The sequence below is a fragment of the Pogona vitticeps genome, chromosome 6, assembly GCF_051106095.1.
Source record: "Pogona vitticeps strain Pit_001003342236 chromosome 6, PviZW2.1, whole genome shotgun sequence".
NCBI classification, from domain to species: Eukaryota; Metazoa; Chordata; class Lepidosauria; order Squamata; family Agamidae; genus Pogona; species Pogona vitticeps.
In genome coordinates this window covers 110,560,051-110,577,332 of record NC_135788.1, presented here as the reverse complement: position 1 = coordinate 110,577,332, position 17,282 = coordinate 110,560,051, and the positions used below count along the sequence as shown (strand labels likewise).

The window sequence follows — 17,282 nt, the reverse complement described above, 5'->3', positions numbered from 1 at the left end:
TTCTCTTTCTTTGCTTTCCTTTAATAAATACAGTCCTGACAATAGCAACAATATGATCTGCTTAAATGATGCGGCTGTGGTTTGGAATTGCCCTCTCTCAATCAGTGTGCTATTCACATTCTTATTGTAAAAATGTGGAGGTGGGTAAGCATTGTTCATCATCTTTATTATGTAATAAAGCAGGATTATGAAATAGGCATCCCTTCACCTCAGATGTTACCCGCATTTGACTTCAATTCCCATTGGCTACAGCCAGTATAACCAGTAGTGAGGCACCGTGTAATTTGCAACACAACAACATCAGGAAGGTAATACATTCCCCAGACATTACCTAGTGGCTTTCAGAAACTCATAAAAATTTTCAAAATTATGACCAGTCAGGAATATTTCATAAATAGATTAATGAGAACAGCAGTGTTCTTTCTTGGAAATATATTTTTCCTGTAGCTATTTCCATCTTTTTTTATGAGCATTTATCTGACCATGACCTTTGCAAGAGGCTAGATAAAATCTTGAGTAAGCATATAGAAGATTTTATTGCCTTTACTGTTTCTGCTTTTACATTTTCTTTTGACAGACTTCCTCTTCACACCTTCAGCCTTCTATCCTTCCGAGGTCAGTAAAATGAGTACCCAGCTGTGGGGAGGGAGTGCAATGTGTAGCCTGCATAATTAACTTGTAATCCACTCAGAAAGTGCTTTCAGCTCTATGGGGCAGTATATAAGCTGCATGCTTTTTAGGTTTCAAGTGAATCAATCCCTATCTATTGCTTCCTGTTCCCTGATTAATTTTACATATTTGCATACGGTCAGATGTACATTTGTGGAAGACATCAGATATGGGTCAATCTGAGAAACTCAGTATCTTGTGCTTTTCCCTTCAAAAAGCAAAGTTTGAGAAATGTGAAACAAGATGGTAGAGTACAGAGCATTCATCTTGTCTCTGTATCCAGCATTGAAACCAAAGGCCTGACCTATCACGATTCCTTCCTCTGCGTCCAGCATAAAAATTCAGTGACCTGTGGGTGGAAGATTTCAGCCTATGTAACCTCTGCCAGCTCCAGCAGAGTAGGATGGGGTAACTTTGGGTAATAACTTTCATGGGTTATTTATGGAACCATTCTAAATATTTCACCAAAAAGCAGGGGGACAAGCACCTCTCTTTCTGTACACATATACTGTAGTGTAGATAAATACATACACATTCACACACACATATTGCAGAGATCAATCATGCCAACTTCAGGCTATGACTTTAGGTGCCCTGCAAATGATTTTAAGCCTGTTTTCTTTAATTATTTCAAAGCATTCTTACTGTAAAGTAACATCAGCCCATTATGTTGTATATATAATAGTTTATATGTTTTGTTGGTTTCATCCAGAAGACTTTGGATAAATGCCACTAAAACTGTGCATATACAACCTGTGTTCTAATCTCCACCAAAGACTTGTTCTTGTAACTAAGACTGGGAATATATAAGAAACAGAAAAAAAATAAGAGTAGCAGTTTTATTTCAGTGTTTACTTTCATGGATTAAAATCCTTCCTTAGACACATGAAGTATAATCATTAGGGTACAGGTTTCTATGTACAGAGTACATGGCAGTGTGCTGATAGTACTGGTTACATAAACATCCTGTTAATAGGCGCAGCAATGGTAGGCAGATCAAGTGGTTTTTAGGAAGTAGTACTGAGTTATAACAGGGAAAAGAACTTTTGCAGTACAGGTATACGTAAGACTGTAGATACAAGTGAAGACAGATGTGGGGACATAATTGGCAACTAAGTTGGTAGAAGTGTCTTGCTTTCTATCTGTGGCCTGTTGCAAGACAATAGTTAAGTTTATGTTGTCTGTAAAACAAGTACAGGCTGGCCACCTGGAACTTTGGAAGATATAATTGTCCAGAATGGTCTGTAGCTCCTTGATGATGTGTGTGAGTGGTCTCACTTGGTAGCTGTAAGTGACTCTACCAATGGTGTTCTGTCATCTTCTCCTTTGGGTACTGTATTTTAGCTGTTGTTTCTGGGTACCATTCTTGCCCTGTCAGGTTTTTTCACCTTGTTGAGTGAGTGTTGTATAAGCCTGGGAACACTGATGACGGGTGGTCTATATATGTGTCACAAGGAGGTAGAAGAACTCCGAGACAATAAAATAAGACTAGATTACCTCAGACCGGTGGCTGGAGTGCTATTTTTAAAGCCAGCATCTTCCTACAAGCAAAAGACTAGGGACCAGACCGGGGCAGAATTTCTTTCCCTGCTATTTGGTTGTGGGGATATTTAAAAAAAAATGTGTGAAGTGCTCAAAATAGTAAAGTCTGTACTTTAAATTTCATTGTGTCACCTCATTCTTCTAGGCCAGTACACAAAGTCTCAGACAATCCCAGTCAGTAAGGAAGCTGAAATTACTTCAGATACTGAACGTAATCACCCAGTGCATCAAGCATTGCACCTCTTCTGCACCCAGTGAACTGGCTGGAAATATAAATCAACCTGAAAGGGAAACAGTCCATCACAGGGAGGGTTGCCACCTCCTCTGGAAGCGCAAGTACTAGGTGTGGTGTCAACACATTAAGGACTTAAGAGTAAGTGAAGAAATCAGAATCTTGATAGATTACATACTAATTTGCACCTACGAGGCTGTGGTGTTTGGTGAGAAGGGCAAGAAGTGAGTGGGAGATAACACATGATTCAGATACACCCACCTGTCTTCCCAATCAGTGAACACCCCCAAGGCTAAAGCGACGGGTGTCTGGTTTCTCTCTCAGATCATGAGTGATCATGCAAAGAATTGCATAACAGCATTCAGAGGTCAAGAATCTATTTGAAAAAAGAGTGCTAATTATTAAATGGAAGGAAGGACGCTATAAAGTGATGACTACAGTATAATTCATCTGTTCACAGCGTGGTAAACAATCTTCCTTAAACCAGTATGTACCTCTTCACTGGGTGGTGCTTCAGTGACACTCTGCCAAGTTCCTGTACTTTTTCCCGTTCAAACTCAGTCATGGAGACTGCCTATTAAAGAATAGTTGACTCTTGGCCTCACAGAAAACATATTTGCATGGTGTGTGGAGCACTAGTTTGATCCTGAAGTTGGAACAGGAAGAGGCCTAATATTGTCCCTTGGTTCACGTTTTTTTTTCTACAAAAACCTGCCCATATACATGGACAACATGGACAGAGTTCCTACTCCAGTCCTCTGAAGATGCCGGCCACAGAGACTGGCGAAACGTCAGGAAAGAACAACCTTCAGAACACGGCCAAAGAACCCAAAAAACAAACAACCATCAGATTCCGGATGTGAAAGCCTTTGAGAATGCACTGCCCACATACACTTTAGAGGAGCCTTGCCATGTATCCTGCCTCCTACCAGATTGTGCATGTGTTATTGAAATAATAAGAAAGCATTAGCCTGCTTTACCCTGGTGAGTAGTACCTAAATGGACTCGGGATGCCCTTTGACAGGTTACTTGTACACAACTAATATTCTTTTATAAGCAAAATCTCCATTTTCTTTATCTACTCGATTTCTAGCTCCCTAGTTTTTTGACTTCTAAAATTATACTGAAATAGTGGTTTAACAAGGACAATTGCTATTCAAGGTAATCCTAGGGCAGGAAATGCAATTTAGGTCGACATTAATTTTGTTCTTAACTGTATCAGAAATGTGTAAGTTATGAATATGCCAGAGATGGTATCATTAACAGAGTGGACTGTTTTCCTTTTTCCACCCACCAGCCTGTTGCTACTCATTACTCTTTTGAACTTCTGTCATTCACAGTCCTTTTAGGGTGAAATGGTGCCACTTGTCAAGTTCTACTTACGTATGTTTGATATCCTATAGTCTACACATGGAACAGGAGCAGCCAGCTGTAAAGGACAGATAGCGAGTTTGCCAGTTCCAGTCAAATTTCCTGGTGAATGCTATCATCTTCTAGCTTTGTTTGGTGTGATTGTCAAGTACACAGTGACTATCAAATGAAAGTAATTTCTGCCAGAACCCAAGACAGTGTCTTCTAGAGTAACACTTGAAAACAAAAGGTTATGAGAACCATTTTGGGCTTCTAATAGAATATTAATTCTGACTTGTCAAATAATGATTTCAACACAGGAGCAGTTCCTGACCCAGGACTTCAGCAAGCTCCAGCCATTGAAGCAGAATCTGCTGGACGCTGTGGATGACATGCAGGCAAACAACATTGCCTGGCTGATGGTGATGGTGCGGCAGGAGGAGTCACAAATGCCAACGCAGGTGGTGAAGGGCGGGGCCTTGGAGGGCACCACGAATGGGCCCTTTGGGCATGGCTATGGTGAAAGGGCAGACAGGGGCATTGACGATGTGGAGTGGGTGGTGGGCAAGGACAAGCTACCTATGACGAGATTTTCTAGACACTCGCTTGTCAATGGCCAGATCATGGGGGCCAGTGTCAAGAAAGAGATGGTCAAGTCAAAGCTGCCCAACACTGTCCTGGGCAAGATCTGGAAGTTGGCTGATGGTATTGATTTCAAGGTATTACAGTAATGCTTACATATAAAGCCCTAAACGGTTTAGGACTTTGATACCTGGCAAAGCACCTGCTCCCACCTAGCTCTACTTGTGTCACTCGATCTAGCCATGCTGGGCAACTGAAGATTTTGATCCCAAGAGAGGTCTTGAAGGAGAGAACTAGGCACCGGGCCTTCTCAGCAGTGGCCCCCTGCCTCTGGAACATCTTTAGATATTAATTTTTCTAGCTCCCACAATTACATCAGAAGCCTATTGACATTTGCAGCCTCCAAAGTTAGAAAGAATAACAGCAATGTTACTAATCTCTGCTTATACTCATATTCCCTGACATAAATTCCTGACACCCTTTGTGTACCCTTAATACCCTAGACAGCTGTTTTCCTCTTATAGTGGTGGCCAACAATTTCCGTTAAGCTACAGAATGACTGCTACTCACTTCCTAAGGAGTTACAACAACAAATGGATAGGCAAATGTCCACAATTAAGCCTGATTATAGAATGCTGAGGTAATATGAACTGTGTGCCTTAACTGACAAACCAGTTTTTAAGTATACAAAGTCTTCCTCCTTCAGGGAGCAGCATCTTCTTGGATGGTTAATAAGAACAGAGAGATGAATGCTTGAAAAAAAAACACCCCTACCCCTCTGAAAGGTCATTTCCTATGAAACATTAACAAGCCATTAAACACTAGAACAGGCTGATTTGGGAAATAGTGGATTCTCCTTTACTGGAGATGTAACTATGGATTTCCTGCAATGCTGGGAGTTGGACCAGATGACATTGTGAAGCTCATTTCCAACGTGATGATTCTAAATTTCCCCTCTCCAGAAGAAGACATAACATTAAACACTGAAGGAATAAAGGAATGATTTATTTCAGGGTCTTTATACAATTCAAAGCAAGAGAGATGGGGAGGCATTAATTCCCTTCAATCCAAGTTTCCTCAAAATATTACACACTACACAAAGGAAGCCCATCCCACATCATCATATCTAACTTCAGGAGCAGCCTTTCCCATCTTAGTGCCCTCCAGGTCTGTTAGATTACAACCTCAAGCATTGCCATTAAGCGTATCAGCTGTGGATTGTGGGAGCTGTAGTCCAACACATCTGGAAGCTAGGGTTGGGGGATGGCTGGTCTAAACAAATGAACAATGGTGTCAGAACATGCTTGAGACTTCCTTCTCATTCAGCTGGAAAGCCAAGGAAACAAAAAAAAAGTTCCCATAATCCATTCTTTTTTCTGCTTACAGGACTTCCCCCTTTGGGAAATCAAAGTTTCTGGCAGTCTCATTCATCCATATTGGTATCCCATAATGGCACGCATGTAGATGGAAGGACTTAAGTTAATCCATATGAGAGGCAGCACTTTGCTGAGGACTCACTTTCAAAATGAGGCGGTTTAACTCCTACTACTTACAGCGGACACCAAAATGAATCACCTGCTCTAGTGCTCATGTATCTGAAATATCTCCTCCACCCACACTGTTTGGTTATTAACAGGGTAAGCTGGGCTGTCCCCTCAGGACACACAGATGTGATGGTCCGTCATCTTCCCAGCCTCTCCCTCCCTTTCAAAACTCATGTTTTCTGATCAGTGCAGGCTCTACTCCTTTTCGATTCTGCTTTGCATGATAAGAGACCGAGTTAAAAAAAATACGCACACCGTTGTTTAAAAATATCACTGGGGAAGGAAAAATTAGAGGGCACCCATTTTAGTTTCTAGCAGCAAGAAGACAAAGTGCCGTGCTGTTGCAGAGACCAGTTGGTATCTTGATGTATGCAAGAGTTTACATAACCAGCTGCCCAATTGAACAGATGCAAATGGGGTTGGTGGTAAAGGGTGGAGAGGGAGACATCCACAAACTCTGCCTTCTCCAATCAGAAGAAGCAGATGAACTTAGAAGCCTTCCTTTCCATCTGCGCAGCTTTTCAAATAACATAATTAAAGCAGGAAGGGGGGGGATATAGCCCCCTCTTCAAACCCGGCATACTTGACAGCATCTGATGGCTCTTATCTTGCACTGCATACCAGATGTCATCCACAGTGATCAGTATGGTCAGATGTGCATTATAAGCAATTCATAATGGGACTAACCCATGAACAAAGGTTAGCACAGTCATGCCCTCCATTTGTGCAGGGAAGATCCAGGACTCCTGGGTTCCTGAGGAGTCTTGTGCAAAGCTGGGTGACAGAACCATTGTGTCCTGTTCCCATTTACAAAGGGTAGCAGGGGCTCAGTGGATTATACGAGGGAGACTCCAGGAGCCAGGATTTTATGTTCAACTCCCCTGCTAATAATGCCCAAGGGATCAGAGAATGGCCCTGCTAAAATCAGCATTAGTTTATTAACTCATTAACAAAGACAATAAAATGCCAAAAAAAGAAAAAGAAAAAAAGGAGATGATACTCCCCCTTCAATTTCTTTGAAGAGGTATAAAGGGTAAGGGGGAACCAAATTCCCTTCCCTCCTGTAAGGGGGAGTAGTAGTTCCTCCCCTTCCTCAATCTGGGCACCAGGGTCTCACCCTGACACATCACATTAAGGGGGTCCAGAGATGGGTTACCAGGGTTCACAGCCACGTAGCAAAGCGCAGTTGTACAGCAAGTCGACAGGGGCATCCCCAAATTGGTACCCCCTGAATCCTGGGCTCCCCTCAAATCCAGCAGGGGAGCCGGATGCAGTCCCAAATCATCTCCTGGTGAAGCAGAGACCTGAAAGCAGAAGGGAGCTCATGATTATCACAGTTACAGTCCTGGCCATAGATAACTATGATGCAGCAACATTTAATCACTTGGTTGCAGCAGGTGCTGCTTTGCCAGCCTTGCTTTAGGGAAGCCCAAACAAAGACAACACATATCCATAAAAAGGTGTGTGTCTTTCTGAACTCTGTAGTAGAAAAAACATTGACATGTCCCGATAAAGGCTGAGGAACACTCGGGAGCACCAAGGAGCTGCTGCTTCCCTTTCCTCACACTACACCATCCAACAGGGTGAGATACAGAGCTATTTTCAGGCAATGATGAAACACAAAATGAGCACAAAACTCCTTCAGCTGAAACTCTGTCAAGGCCCTTTCATATGTTAGGCAGACAGGCAGCATATCAAATGTTCTACATATATTCTCGAAACATCAGGAAGAACAACGTTCTACATATATTTTTTAACTTTATGTTAAGTGCGCTTTCTGCACAGGTCAGCCACATCATGTGGGAAATCCCAGAGGATGAAAACATCATCTCCATAAGTCTGCTGGAAATGGTAGGAGGCTGCTCGACTTACTTGTTTGATGGGATGAATCATGAGTTTATTTCTTCAAGATTAGTACATTGTGGGAACCACTTTTTGCTCAGAAACAAAATGCCACAGAAATATTACCAATGTGATAGTTGTTTTGATTTAAGGATGTCTTAAATTACATTTATGATAGAAACCAACATAGCTTCATAAGCCGTGCCATTTCCACATTATTTGTGTGTGTGTGTAACTGAATACAAATAAATAATAATATCTTACCTCTGCAGTTCTAAGATTATTATTTGTATCTTGATTATTATGCAACTTTGTTTTTTATCATATAAATGTAATTTAAGGCATCTATTAGGTCAAAACAACCATCAAACCCTGGAGCATGCTCAAATCCATCTCATTTTTGAAAGCAAAGGAGAGTCAGACCTGGTTAATACTTGAATAGGTAATTTCCAGGAAATATTAGGCACAACATTTGGGGAAGAGGCATAATTCACTGATGTGTCTTATGCTTTATAGGCAGTAGGCTCTAGATTCAACCCTGGGCATATCACCAAACACGGTTAAGAATCCTGTCCGAAACTTTGGAGAAAGTGATGATGAATCAGGGTTGACAATAATGGGCTACACAGGCTGACTCCATATAAAGATGCTTTCTATGTTTGTAAAGGCGATAGTAAGCCAGCTGTACACTAGCATCCCCAGAAGAGAAACGTACCAGTGGTCCAAACTGCCCTTCAGGGCCCTTGGTAGCCGGGCTGGAATCGTGCTGTTTCCTCAAATATCAGTTCTTTCAGCTTCTCTTTGGGCAGGTCATCCAGTTCCATGTCAAAAGTGAATGGTTCCTCAGCAACCGGCTAGGGGGAGCCAAATGAGGAAAGAGAGGGAGAGATAAAACCCAGTAATCCTAGTTTCCAAATGCCTTCCTCTTCTATTTTCCTCCTCTTTCACTCCCTATCCTCAGATTTATTTATTTATCATTTCATTTAAAATATTTTACCGCACCTTTATTCATTAAAAAAACATTAAAACCTAAAATCAAATTATGTGTATTTTCTAAAAAGTAAATACACATCATACTAAAAATATGAGATTTAAAAGCATTAGTAGAGCAGATTTAAAAGCAACAAAAGTACAACCCGTCCTATTTTTAAAAACCCTCTTAAAAGATGAGGTAAAGGTTCCCCTTGAAATTTTGTCCAGTCGTGTCTGACTCTAGGGCGCAGTGCTCATCCCCGTTTCCAAGCCATAGAGCCAGCGTTTGTCTGAAGAGTTTCCGTGGTCACGTGGCCAGCACAACTAGACACAGCACACCGTTACTTTCCCACCAAGGTGGTACCTTTTATCTACTCGCATTTTTACATGCTTTCGAACTGCTAGGTTGGCAGGAGCTGGGACAAGTGATGGGAGCTCACTCAGTCGCGTGGATTCGATCTTACGACTGCTGGTCTTCTAACCTTGCAGCACAGAGGCTTCTGCAGTTTAACCCACAGCGCCACCACGTCCCTAAAATCCTCTTAGCCAATTCTTAAAGGGAAAAAAAAACTCTTAGCCAATCCTTAAAGGAAAGCTGGCTTGAGAAAGGTTTTCACCTGCTTCCAGAAAGACAGCATAGATGGGGCCAGCTTGGCCTCCCATAGAAGGACGTTTCAGAATCTGGGAGCAGCGACAGAGAACACCCTCTCCTATTACCTTGCCAAACATAGCTGTGAGGATGGTGCGAATAAGAGAAAGCCCCCCCACCCCATCCCGATGATCTTAATACTTCAGCAGGCTCATAAAGGAAGATGCCATTCTTATGGTAGCTTGGATCTAAGCTGTTTAGAACTTTCTGGGATTAAAACCAGCACTTTGAATTTTGCCTGGAAACAGATCAGCAGCCAGTGGACCTGCTGTAATTTTGTAATGTGAAAAGTCTTCAATTCCAAGGGACCAAAGCACCTCATCTGAAGGGTCGTAGTACTGTTCTAGGTAAGGATGGGCCAAGGACTCCTCCACTGTGATGCGCTTATTGGGGTTAAAGGTCAACATTTTGTCCAGCAGGTCCAGAGCTAAAAAGAGAGAAAACCAAAAGAGGATGCACTGTGATCAACCAGACAGCAGATGGCAACAGGAAAAACACACTAATACAGTAATGCCTCGCAAGACTATTTTAATTCGTTCCGTGAAAATCGGTGTTTTGCGAAAACATTGTCTTGTGAAATGCGGTTTCCCCATTGGAATGCATTGAAATCCATTTAATGCGTTCCAATGGGGAAAATAGTTGTCATCTTGCGAAAATCACCCATAGGGAAAACCGTTTTGCAAAGCACAGACCAGCTGTCAAAATCGTCATCTTGCGAAAAACGGTCCTGGGGAAAAAAAACGTCTTGTGAAGCACAGACTGAAACATGGTCCAGCGAAAATCGCCCATAGGGAAAACCATTTTGCGAAGCACTATAGCGATCGCAAAAATTCATTGTCTTGCAAATAAACCATTTTGCGAGGCAATTGCCTAGCGAGGCACCACTGTACATGGAAAAACAAATGGTTAATATAGAAATGGAATGGAGCCACAGGAGGCAGCAGATAGCTATTCAGTTTTTATTTTCATTTTCAACTCTTCCTAATAATTTCCGCTCTCTGAAAGCCTCTTCTTACTGCCATGCTAGTTTCATGCTTTCGCTGAACTGTCCACTACAACCTGAAGACCTCTTTCCTGGACCATTAGAACCAATTCAGACCACATCAGTCTGTATATCAAGATTTCTGTCTAAGGTGCATCACAATACTGACTCTCAAATTACTGCTTTATGTCCACATGTACATTTTAGAAACCTGCTCCTGAAATAAGGTGTAAATTACTGTTTTATGTCCACATGTACATTTTAGAAACCTGCTCCTGAAATAAGGTGTGGGTCCATAGCTTAGAATACATGTATTGTATGCATCCATTCCAGATCCAATTCCAGGTACAGTATTATGATTACATATGAGGTAATAGTAATGACCTCAACTTGAATCTCTGGACAGTAAACATTACAAGAGAAGCAAACATATTACATATTCATATGGGTTTTTCAAAAACTATTTTGGATTTCACTGGCATGAGTAATTTTGGTGTCATCTGCAACCTTGGTTACTCCTAACTTCAGATCACAAATAAAATAGGATCATTCTCTACCCCCATTTGATCATATAAGATAATGAGAGGCCCCTGCTGTAGCTTCCATCTGCTAGGAAAATAGCCCTTTCATTACTACATGATCTGGTCTTCAACCAGTTAATAATTGCATGCCATCAACTTGATCTGACTTTTGGCAACCCTTTCCAGGTAAAGAAAACTCAGAAGTGGTTTACCACTCCTTTCTTCTGGGACCCAAGGCTATACAAACTGGCTTTTCTCCCAGGAGGTACAGTGAGTATCTGAACTCAATCTCTGACTCCACAGCCAGATACCTAACTCACGAAACTATCTGGTCAGCTGAACTGCAGCTTTAAAAGGGCATGCATTCCAAAGCCTGGGGATCACCACAAGATAAAGCCTTCCTCATGTGCTAGTCAAGCTGGCCTCTAGAGGTACTGGTGTTCTCAATAGGTCATATCCTGATCATCTTAATATTGGGGAGGCTTGTAATAAGCAAGGGTATTTTCTTAAATAGTGAGACCCCCAACTGGCTTGTAGGCTTTAAAAGGTTAAAATCAGCACTTTGATTTGGGGCCCAAGAAGCAATTTGCAATCTGGGCAGATTATCAGTATCATAAACTCTTGATACTTGTGTATTACTTAGTAGCTGTTGCACAATGCAACAAGTGGAGATTCTGAGGAAGCCACCTACAGAATATCCTGTAAAGATGCTATATAACAAAGGAATAGATGAGTGTTGTCAAATTAAGTCACCTCCTGCTATTTGTAGGTGGCTCTGTGCTATATGATTTACTGAATGGACAGGAAAAAAGCAGTTTCAAATCTCTTTTGCTTATTACTATGTCCATTTCCCTGCAGCCTTTTACTGTTCCCCAGTCCCACTTGCAACTGGCTCCTTTCTCACTCTCCCTTTGCATGGCACAAAAAAGTCCAATTAACAGGCAAACAAAAAGGATGATGAAAGCAGGCTGCTGCAGGGAAAGAATAAAATACAGAATATCTTTTGGGTGGTGAGAAAGGCAAATTCCTAACTTTTAGAACCCTGGTTTTGCTGGCTGTGCAATGCTGGGGTCTGCTCCCCAAAACTTGGAAAACATTTAATTTTCAGGAGACTCAGGCATCTGCGGCACAATATCATTTTAACCCAATAGCCTTTCTTCTTAATTCTAGAGATGAGATGCTGCCACTTGCTGAGGGGAATGGGAACATTATTATGCACATTTTGCCATATTAGGTATTGCAGAAATACCTTTTGGCTACCAGAGCGGATTAAAACTTCTGCATCATTCATTGCAGGTATAGAAATTTTAGCAGGTATGGAAAGATAGGTAACTTAGATACTGTAGCGCCTAGACCACAATTGTACTGTATGCTAGATTTATGTTCTAAAAAACTGTCTTTAATTCCATTCAATTCACACCCCAAATCTTCTCTTCTGCTTACAACTCAGCCCTATTAGTTCCTAGGTCTAACAACTGTCATTTAAAAAAAAAAGAGGGGGGAGACACACAAATAATTGGAAATAAAGCTAGGCCCAACATGATGCACATCAGATGTGAGGTTAGTGAAAAATCTGGAGTGCACTCACAAACTTGGATGGATGCTTCTCCATCATTTTATTTAAAAAACAAGGGAAGACTATAGTCCTACATGCTTGTAGGACCCTACTTTTCATCTTACTGACAAATATGGAATGAAGACAAAAATATTTGTTAGAACAGGAGTCTTCTGGTATGTAGTGAAATTAAGGATGGGCCCCTGACAATGTACCCTTTAATTTATGCAATTTTTGCATCTTCTGCATTATTTCTCGCTTACCTTTGGGATCAGCTTTTGGAAACAGTTTGGCCCATGGAACTTTGGGCTTTTGGGGCAGTGACTGGAGATAGTTGCGAGCCTTCATGTTGATAATACAGTTCAGGTCATCCTGAGATGGGGAACCCAGAATACCTGTAAAAGTATGTAGACAGAAAGCCACTGACTATCTAGAATAGAATACATCCTGTTGGAGAAACAGGCATTAAATCTATAACAAGTAAAATCTCAGACACTGAAAAGAGTGCAGTCAGAGACTGGGAGAAAGGTAGAATCAATCATTCAACAGCAAACTGAGAAAATATCTCTTATGCAATCTTGCTAAGAGCTCTGCTCTTCCTCTTTCCTCCTTACCCAGGATGTGGTTGAGCTGGTCCAAGTAATGCTTGCCAGGGAAAATGGGTCGGTTCGACAGCATCTCAGCCAGGATGCAGCCCACAGACCATATATCAATGGACTTGGTATAGCCCTGGGAATTGGGGAAAAACGGAAAAAGAAACCAGAATTTGGGGCATCTTGGTCCTTCTCTGTTGTCATCTATCAGGGCCACATATACTAATTCATGAACTGAGATGCTCTTCCCTCACTTCCCAACAACCAATTGAATCAATTAAGTCTCAAACCCTCTGTTAGAAAAGAATATTAGTGAACCCAAGGGAAGTACAGTAGACTGGAATACAATAGTTGTTCCTGCCTAGCCAACAATGACATGAAGAGCAAAAGAGAGAGGCTTCCATGTTATCAACAGCAAAAATGAAGTGGTGCTTCAAGAAACGTAGAGACGGTTGAGAAGGCCAAGAAAGGAAATGGAAGGAAAGTGCTAGAGGGTGCTAGACACTGGGGCCTTAAGGAGTTAACAGGCAATGAGTCTGAGTAGGCTCAGTCACATGAGCCTTGGCAGATAACAGGCAGGAAACAATGAAAATTGATAATGACGTCGCTTTGTGTTTTTCACTCCAGTGAGCTATTCAAACAACACCCTTCTACCAAGTGTAAGCTACACCTTCATTTTACAATTGTGGAACATTTAAAAATGTCTTCATGCTGTTTTTGTGTCCATGCTTAGACCTTGCTTTTCTTCCCAGGATTGTTGGAAAATCTCACAGCTACTCGAACAGACTTGGTATCCCTGTTTCCTTTCTTAGGTGTCCTGGCTTCTAAGCTTCAGCCATCCTATACAACTTACCTTGGAATTAAGCATAATTTCTGGAGCTCGGTACCAGCGAGTAGCAACATACTCTGTCAAGAAACCTGTATGGTCATGGTCTGGGTCAGCAATCCGGGCCAGGCCAAAATCACAGATCTGTTAGGAGAGATAAAATAAAGGGAGATGCAAGAGTGGCTAGGGGGAAAAAAGAGCAGATTTAAGCAAAATGCAGAATGCTACTCAAAGAGGTTGGTGTCAGAAGGAAAGGAAGCAGGGAAATCTAGCAAAAGCTGCTGAATGCCACCTTCAGGTCACACGTGGTATTAATGAGAAGATTGCTGGGCTTCAGGTCCCGATGAAGCACATTGGCGGAGTGAATGTATTTTAGCCCTCTGAGAATCTGGTAGAGGAAGTAGCAGATGTGGTCATTGCTGAGCTGCTGGGTCTTCAGCAATTTATAGAGATCTGTTTCCATTAAATCCTGAACTATGTATCTGAAAAGAATAAAATTGCATCCCCCCCAGGAAAGGAGAGGCAAGCAGAAGAGTCAAGGAAAGTTAATTTTCTGCACAGTGTACACAGTCTTTGGGGCTGTGCACCCACAATCAGATAACCCATAACGCTACCTATAAACATCTTCCCCCAATTGGGTTGTTTGTTAGCCAGGAAGAAGGGGCAATTAGCATGTGTGAATCCTCAGCCAAATGTATCTTCATCGTCATAAGGCAGTTATAGCTATCACCTCTTTACATGGTTATGATTTAAAAAATGTATTTGGGGGGGCAATGAGAAGATGTTCTTAATCTAAGTTGACATACATACATAGGAGTAAACAATTTCCTAGGTCCAAACCATTAACAGCTTAATACTGGAAGCCATGCCCTGCAAGTAAAAAGAAACCAATACAGGTGATGGTACAAGCTATCCCCAGCAAACACAATACATATCATTTTATGTTTTGAATCAGCTCCAAGTTTCCAAGATTGACTTTTGGTTCAAAGATGGACTGCAGGTGCTGAGGCTGAAACACATCCAAGGCTCATGCTATTCTTTAAATTTCATTCATCCATCTATCTGCCAAATGATAATTTGGCTTCAAGCTCAGTTTTGTTAACAAAAATAGCCAATATTTAATTACCAAAACAGAAATACAGCAGCACAGCCCCTGCAGATCACAATAAGGAGTCCACATCCTCTGTGCATAAAAGCATGCATTCAAATAGTATTCTTTTACACTTGGAAAGAGCAGCAATAATTTGCAAGGATACACGTCTCGCATCTGATCAATGGTAGGCGCACGCAGAATGTCATTGATGCCGATGACATTTTCATGCTTGAAGCGCAGAAGGATCTTGATCTCTCGCAGTGTGCGTTGGCAGTATGTCTGGTGCTCAAAGGGACTTATCTTTTTGATAGCAGCCCGGATCTTGTTGACATGGTCATAGGCAGAACTACAAAGAAAGGAAAGCAAATTCCAATATGGAGCAAAATCCCCAGCTTTTGCACATACCGAGGTGGTCTCTTCTGTATGCATACCTTCTTTCTCAAAATTGCTATATGCCATTTTCCTCTCCCCCACTGGAAGACAGCAACCTGGTAGCTGACATGAACCACTAACATGGAGAACTGCATCCAAGAAGCCACTCAGAAAACCCCTTGGTGAACATCCCAGTTTTGGATTTCAATCAACTGGATTAATTTAAGGATAGCAGTAACAAAGTGAGGTGGAAAACACAAGTAATAGAGAAAATGAGGAAAGAGTAAATATATCAGTAAAGATAAGAGACTACAAATAACAGTTATTCACACATGTCAGCGGTCTGGCACAGGGCATAGTAATTTATCAGACGCTAGTAGTGGACAACGCTGCTAGGTCTGAGAGTAGTGACCCAGAGAGTTGTGACACTAGGCAATTTGGAACTGCTGGGACTAAGAGCATGAGTGCCAACACTCAGAGGGACGAGACATTTATTAACGTGGTAATCGACAGTTACTTGCAAAGGGGTTTTAGAGTTTGACAGCCATAGGTCTTGAAGTACAAGTACAGCTGCCAAATTCAAGCTGTTCGCCCAAGAGTCTGGTGGGTGGGTTTGGCATGCTGGAACAATACAAAGAACACCTTGTCTGGAGCATCAGTTGGGAATGCAACAAATGCATGTACAGCCCTCCTGAAAGTTCTAAGATGGCTGTACAGTGACATTAACACAGAAGCTGTAGGGCAAATGTACCTTTGAGTGTAAAAGCAGATACTGTATGCATGTGCAGCAAGAACCACGGAGCAACTTAGCAATTGAACTGAAATGATTTAGGCTGCAGGTCTAATAGTGTACACAGGACACGAACTCAGTAGAGCTGACACCTTTATGTAGTTCTTCATAACTACAAGCCAAGAAAAGATCTGGCTGCAGGATGAACTAATCAACTCTTGGCTCCTGTGGTGTTACACCTGTGCCACAAAGCAAAGTTTGCCCACCCTAACTTCCCTTCTGACAATGAGGAATAATCAGAAAGCAGCGCCCAACGATTTTCTTCCCATTTTACTCTTCAAAAGTTGCTGCTCCTTGCAACAGCAGCAACGGGTGCTCCCACCAATCAGAACCCAGGCACTGTGGGCGTTCACAAGACTGGTAGAGACCGGCTTAAGCAGATAGCGGTTTACAAAAGCCCGTCCCTGGGAGGGGCTTCAGGCTGTAACAATGACTTGACAGGGTTCGGGTGTGTTTATGGGGTTGTTCCAGATACTGTACACTGAAGTTTGAGAGGGACCACTTGCAGAATAAATATGCCACAGGCGAGATCTGGGTGGGGCTGGGTGGGAACGGGCAGGACATATCTTTGTAAGAAAGAGGACGAAGCGCTGGGGATCAAAGAGGGAGGGGACCCATGGAGGGGAGAGCAGAGAAACACTGACAACACGACAGCAGCCCTCGATACAGGGCTTAGTAACTAAGAAACAATATGGCGGAGAAATTACGGCAACCGCGCTGGGCCAATCTGGGACCATAAGTTTGGCCAGCCCAGCCCTGGACGTTCCACCGGCGTACGGCACCCGGGCAGGGCCATTCCGCACGGCTCGCGCTCACTCACCAGACCATGCCGTACGCCCCCTCGCCAATGTACTGCAGATCCGTGTAACGCGGCCCCACGTCAAACACCTGCCCTTTCACCGTCTCCACTCCCAGCCTCGGCGCTCCAGGTACCGGCACGGCTCCTGCCCCGCCCGGGGCTGCTGTCGCCGCCGCTGCCGCCATGGCCGATCTAATCAAGAAGCTCCCACAGCCGCTCCTGCCGCCGCTTCACCCGGAACCGACACCGCCCGACAACACTGCGCATGCACTCGCCTAGGAAACGGAGGGACGGCTACTGCTCATGCGCTCCGCGGGAGCTGCGGCTTGAGGGTCCCTTAGGACGCATGCGCGCAGGCTGCAATGTTAG

The 17,282-nt window shown here is 42.7% G+C and overlaps 1 protein-coding gene across 1 annotated transcript; it reads right to left on the bottom strand.

The window, feature by feature from the left end:
- Nucleotides 1–5,359: 5,359 nt before the first annotated feature.
- Nucleotides 5,360–17,214, bottom strand: MAPK3 (mitogen-activated protein kinase 3). The gene is made up of 9 exons (XM_020798831.3): nt 16,935–17,214; nt 15,116–15,298; nt 14,152–14,341; nt 13,887–14,003; nt 13,055–13,169; nt 12,704–12,835; nt 9,700–9,809; nt 8,477–8,615; nt 5,360–7,223 (listed from the first exon to the last, which is right to left on the bottom strand). Exons 1-8 carry the CDS (start codon nt 17,096–17,098, stop codon nt 8,496–8,498), a joined length of 1,131 nt encoding a protein of 376 aa, XP_020654490.1. The 5' UTR covers nt 17,099–17,214; the 3' UTR covers nt 5,360–7,223; nt 8,477–8,495.
- Nucleotides 17,215–17,282: the final 68 nt, after the last annotated feature.

What these genes read in the sequence shown, in the direction of transcription:
- MAPK3 (XM_020798831.3), bottom strand. Translation starts at nt 17,098, where the DNA reads ATGGCGGCAGCGGCGGCGACAGCAGCCCCGGGCGGGGCAGGAGCCGTG. An exon ending in AAATTATGCTTAATTCCAAG is followed by an intron (nt 13,170 to 13,886) that starts GTAAGTTGTATA and finishes CCCAATTCCCAG; the next exon opens with GGCTATACCAAGTCCATTGA. An exon ending in CCAGCTCAACCACATCCTGG is followed by an intron (nt 12,836 to 13,054) that starts GTAAGGAGGAAA and finishes ATACTTTTACAG; the next exon opens with GTATTCTGGGTTCCCCATCT.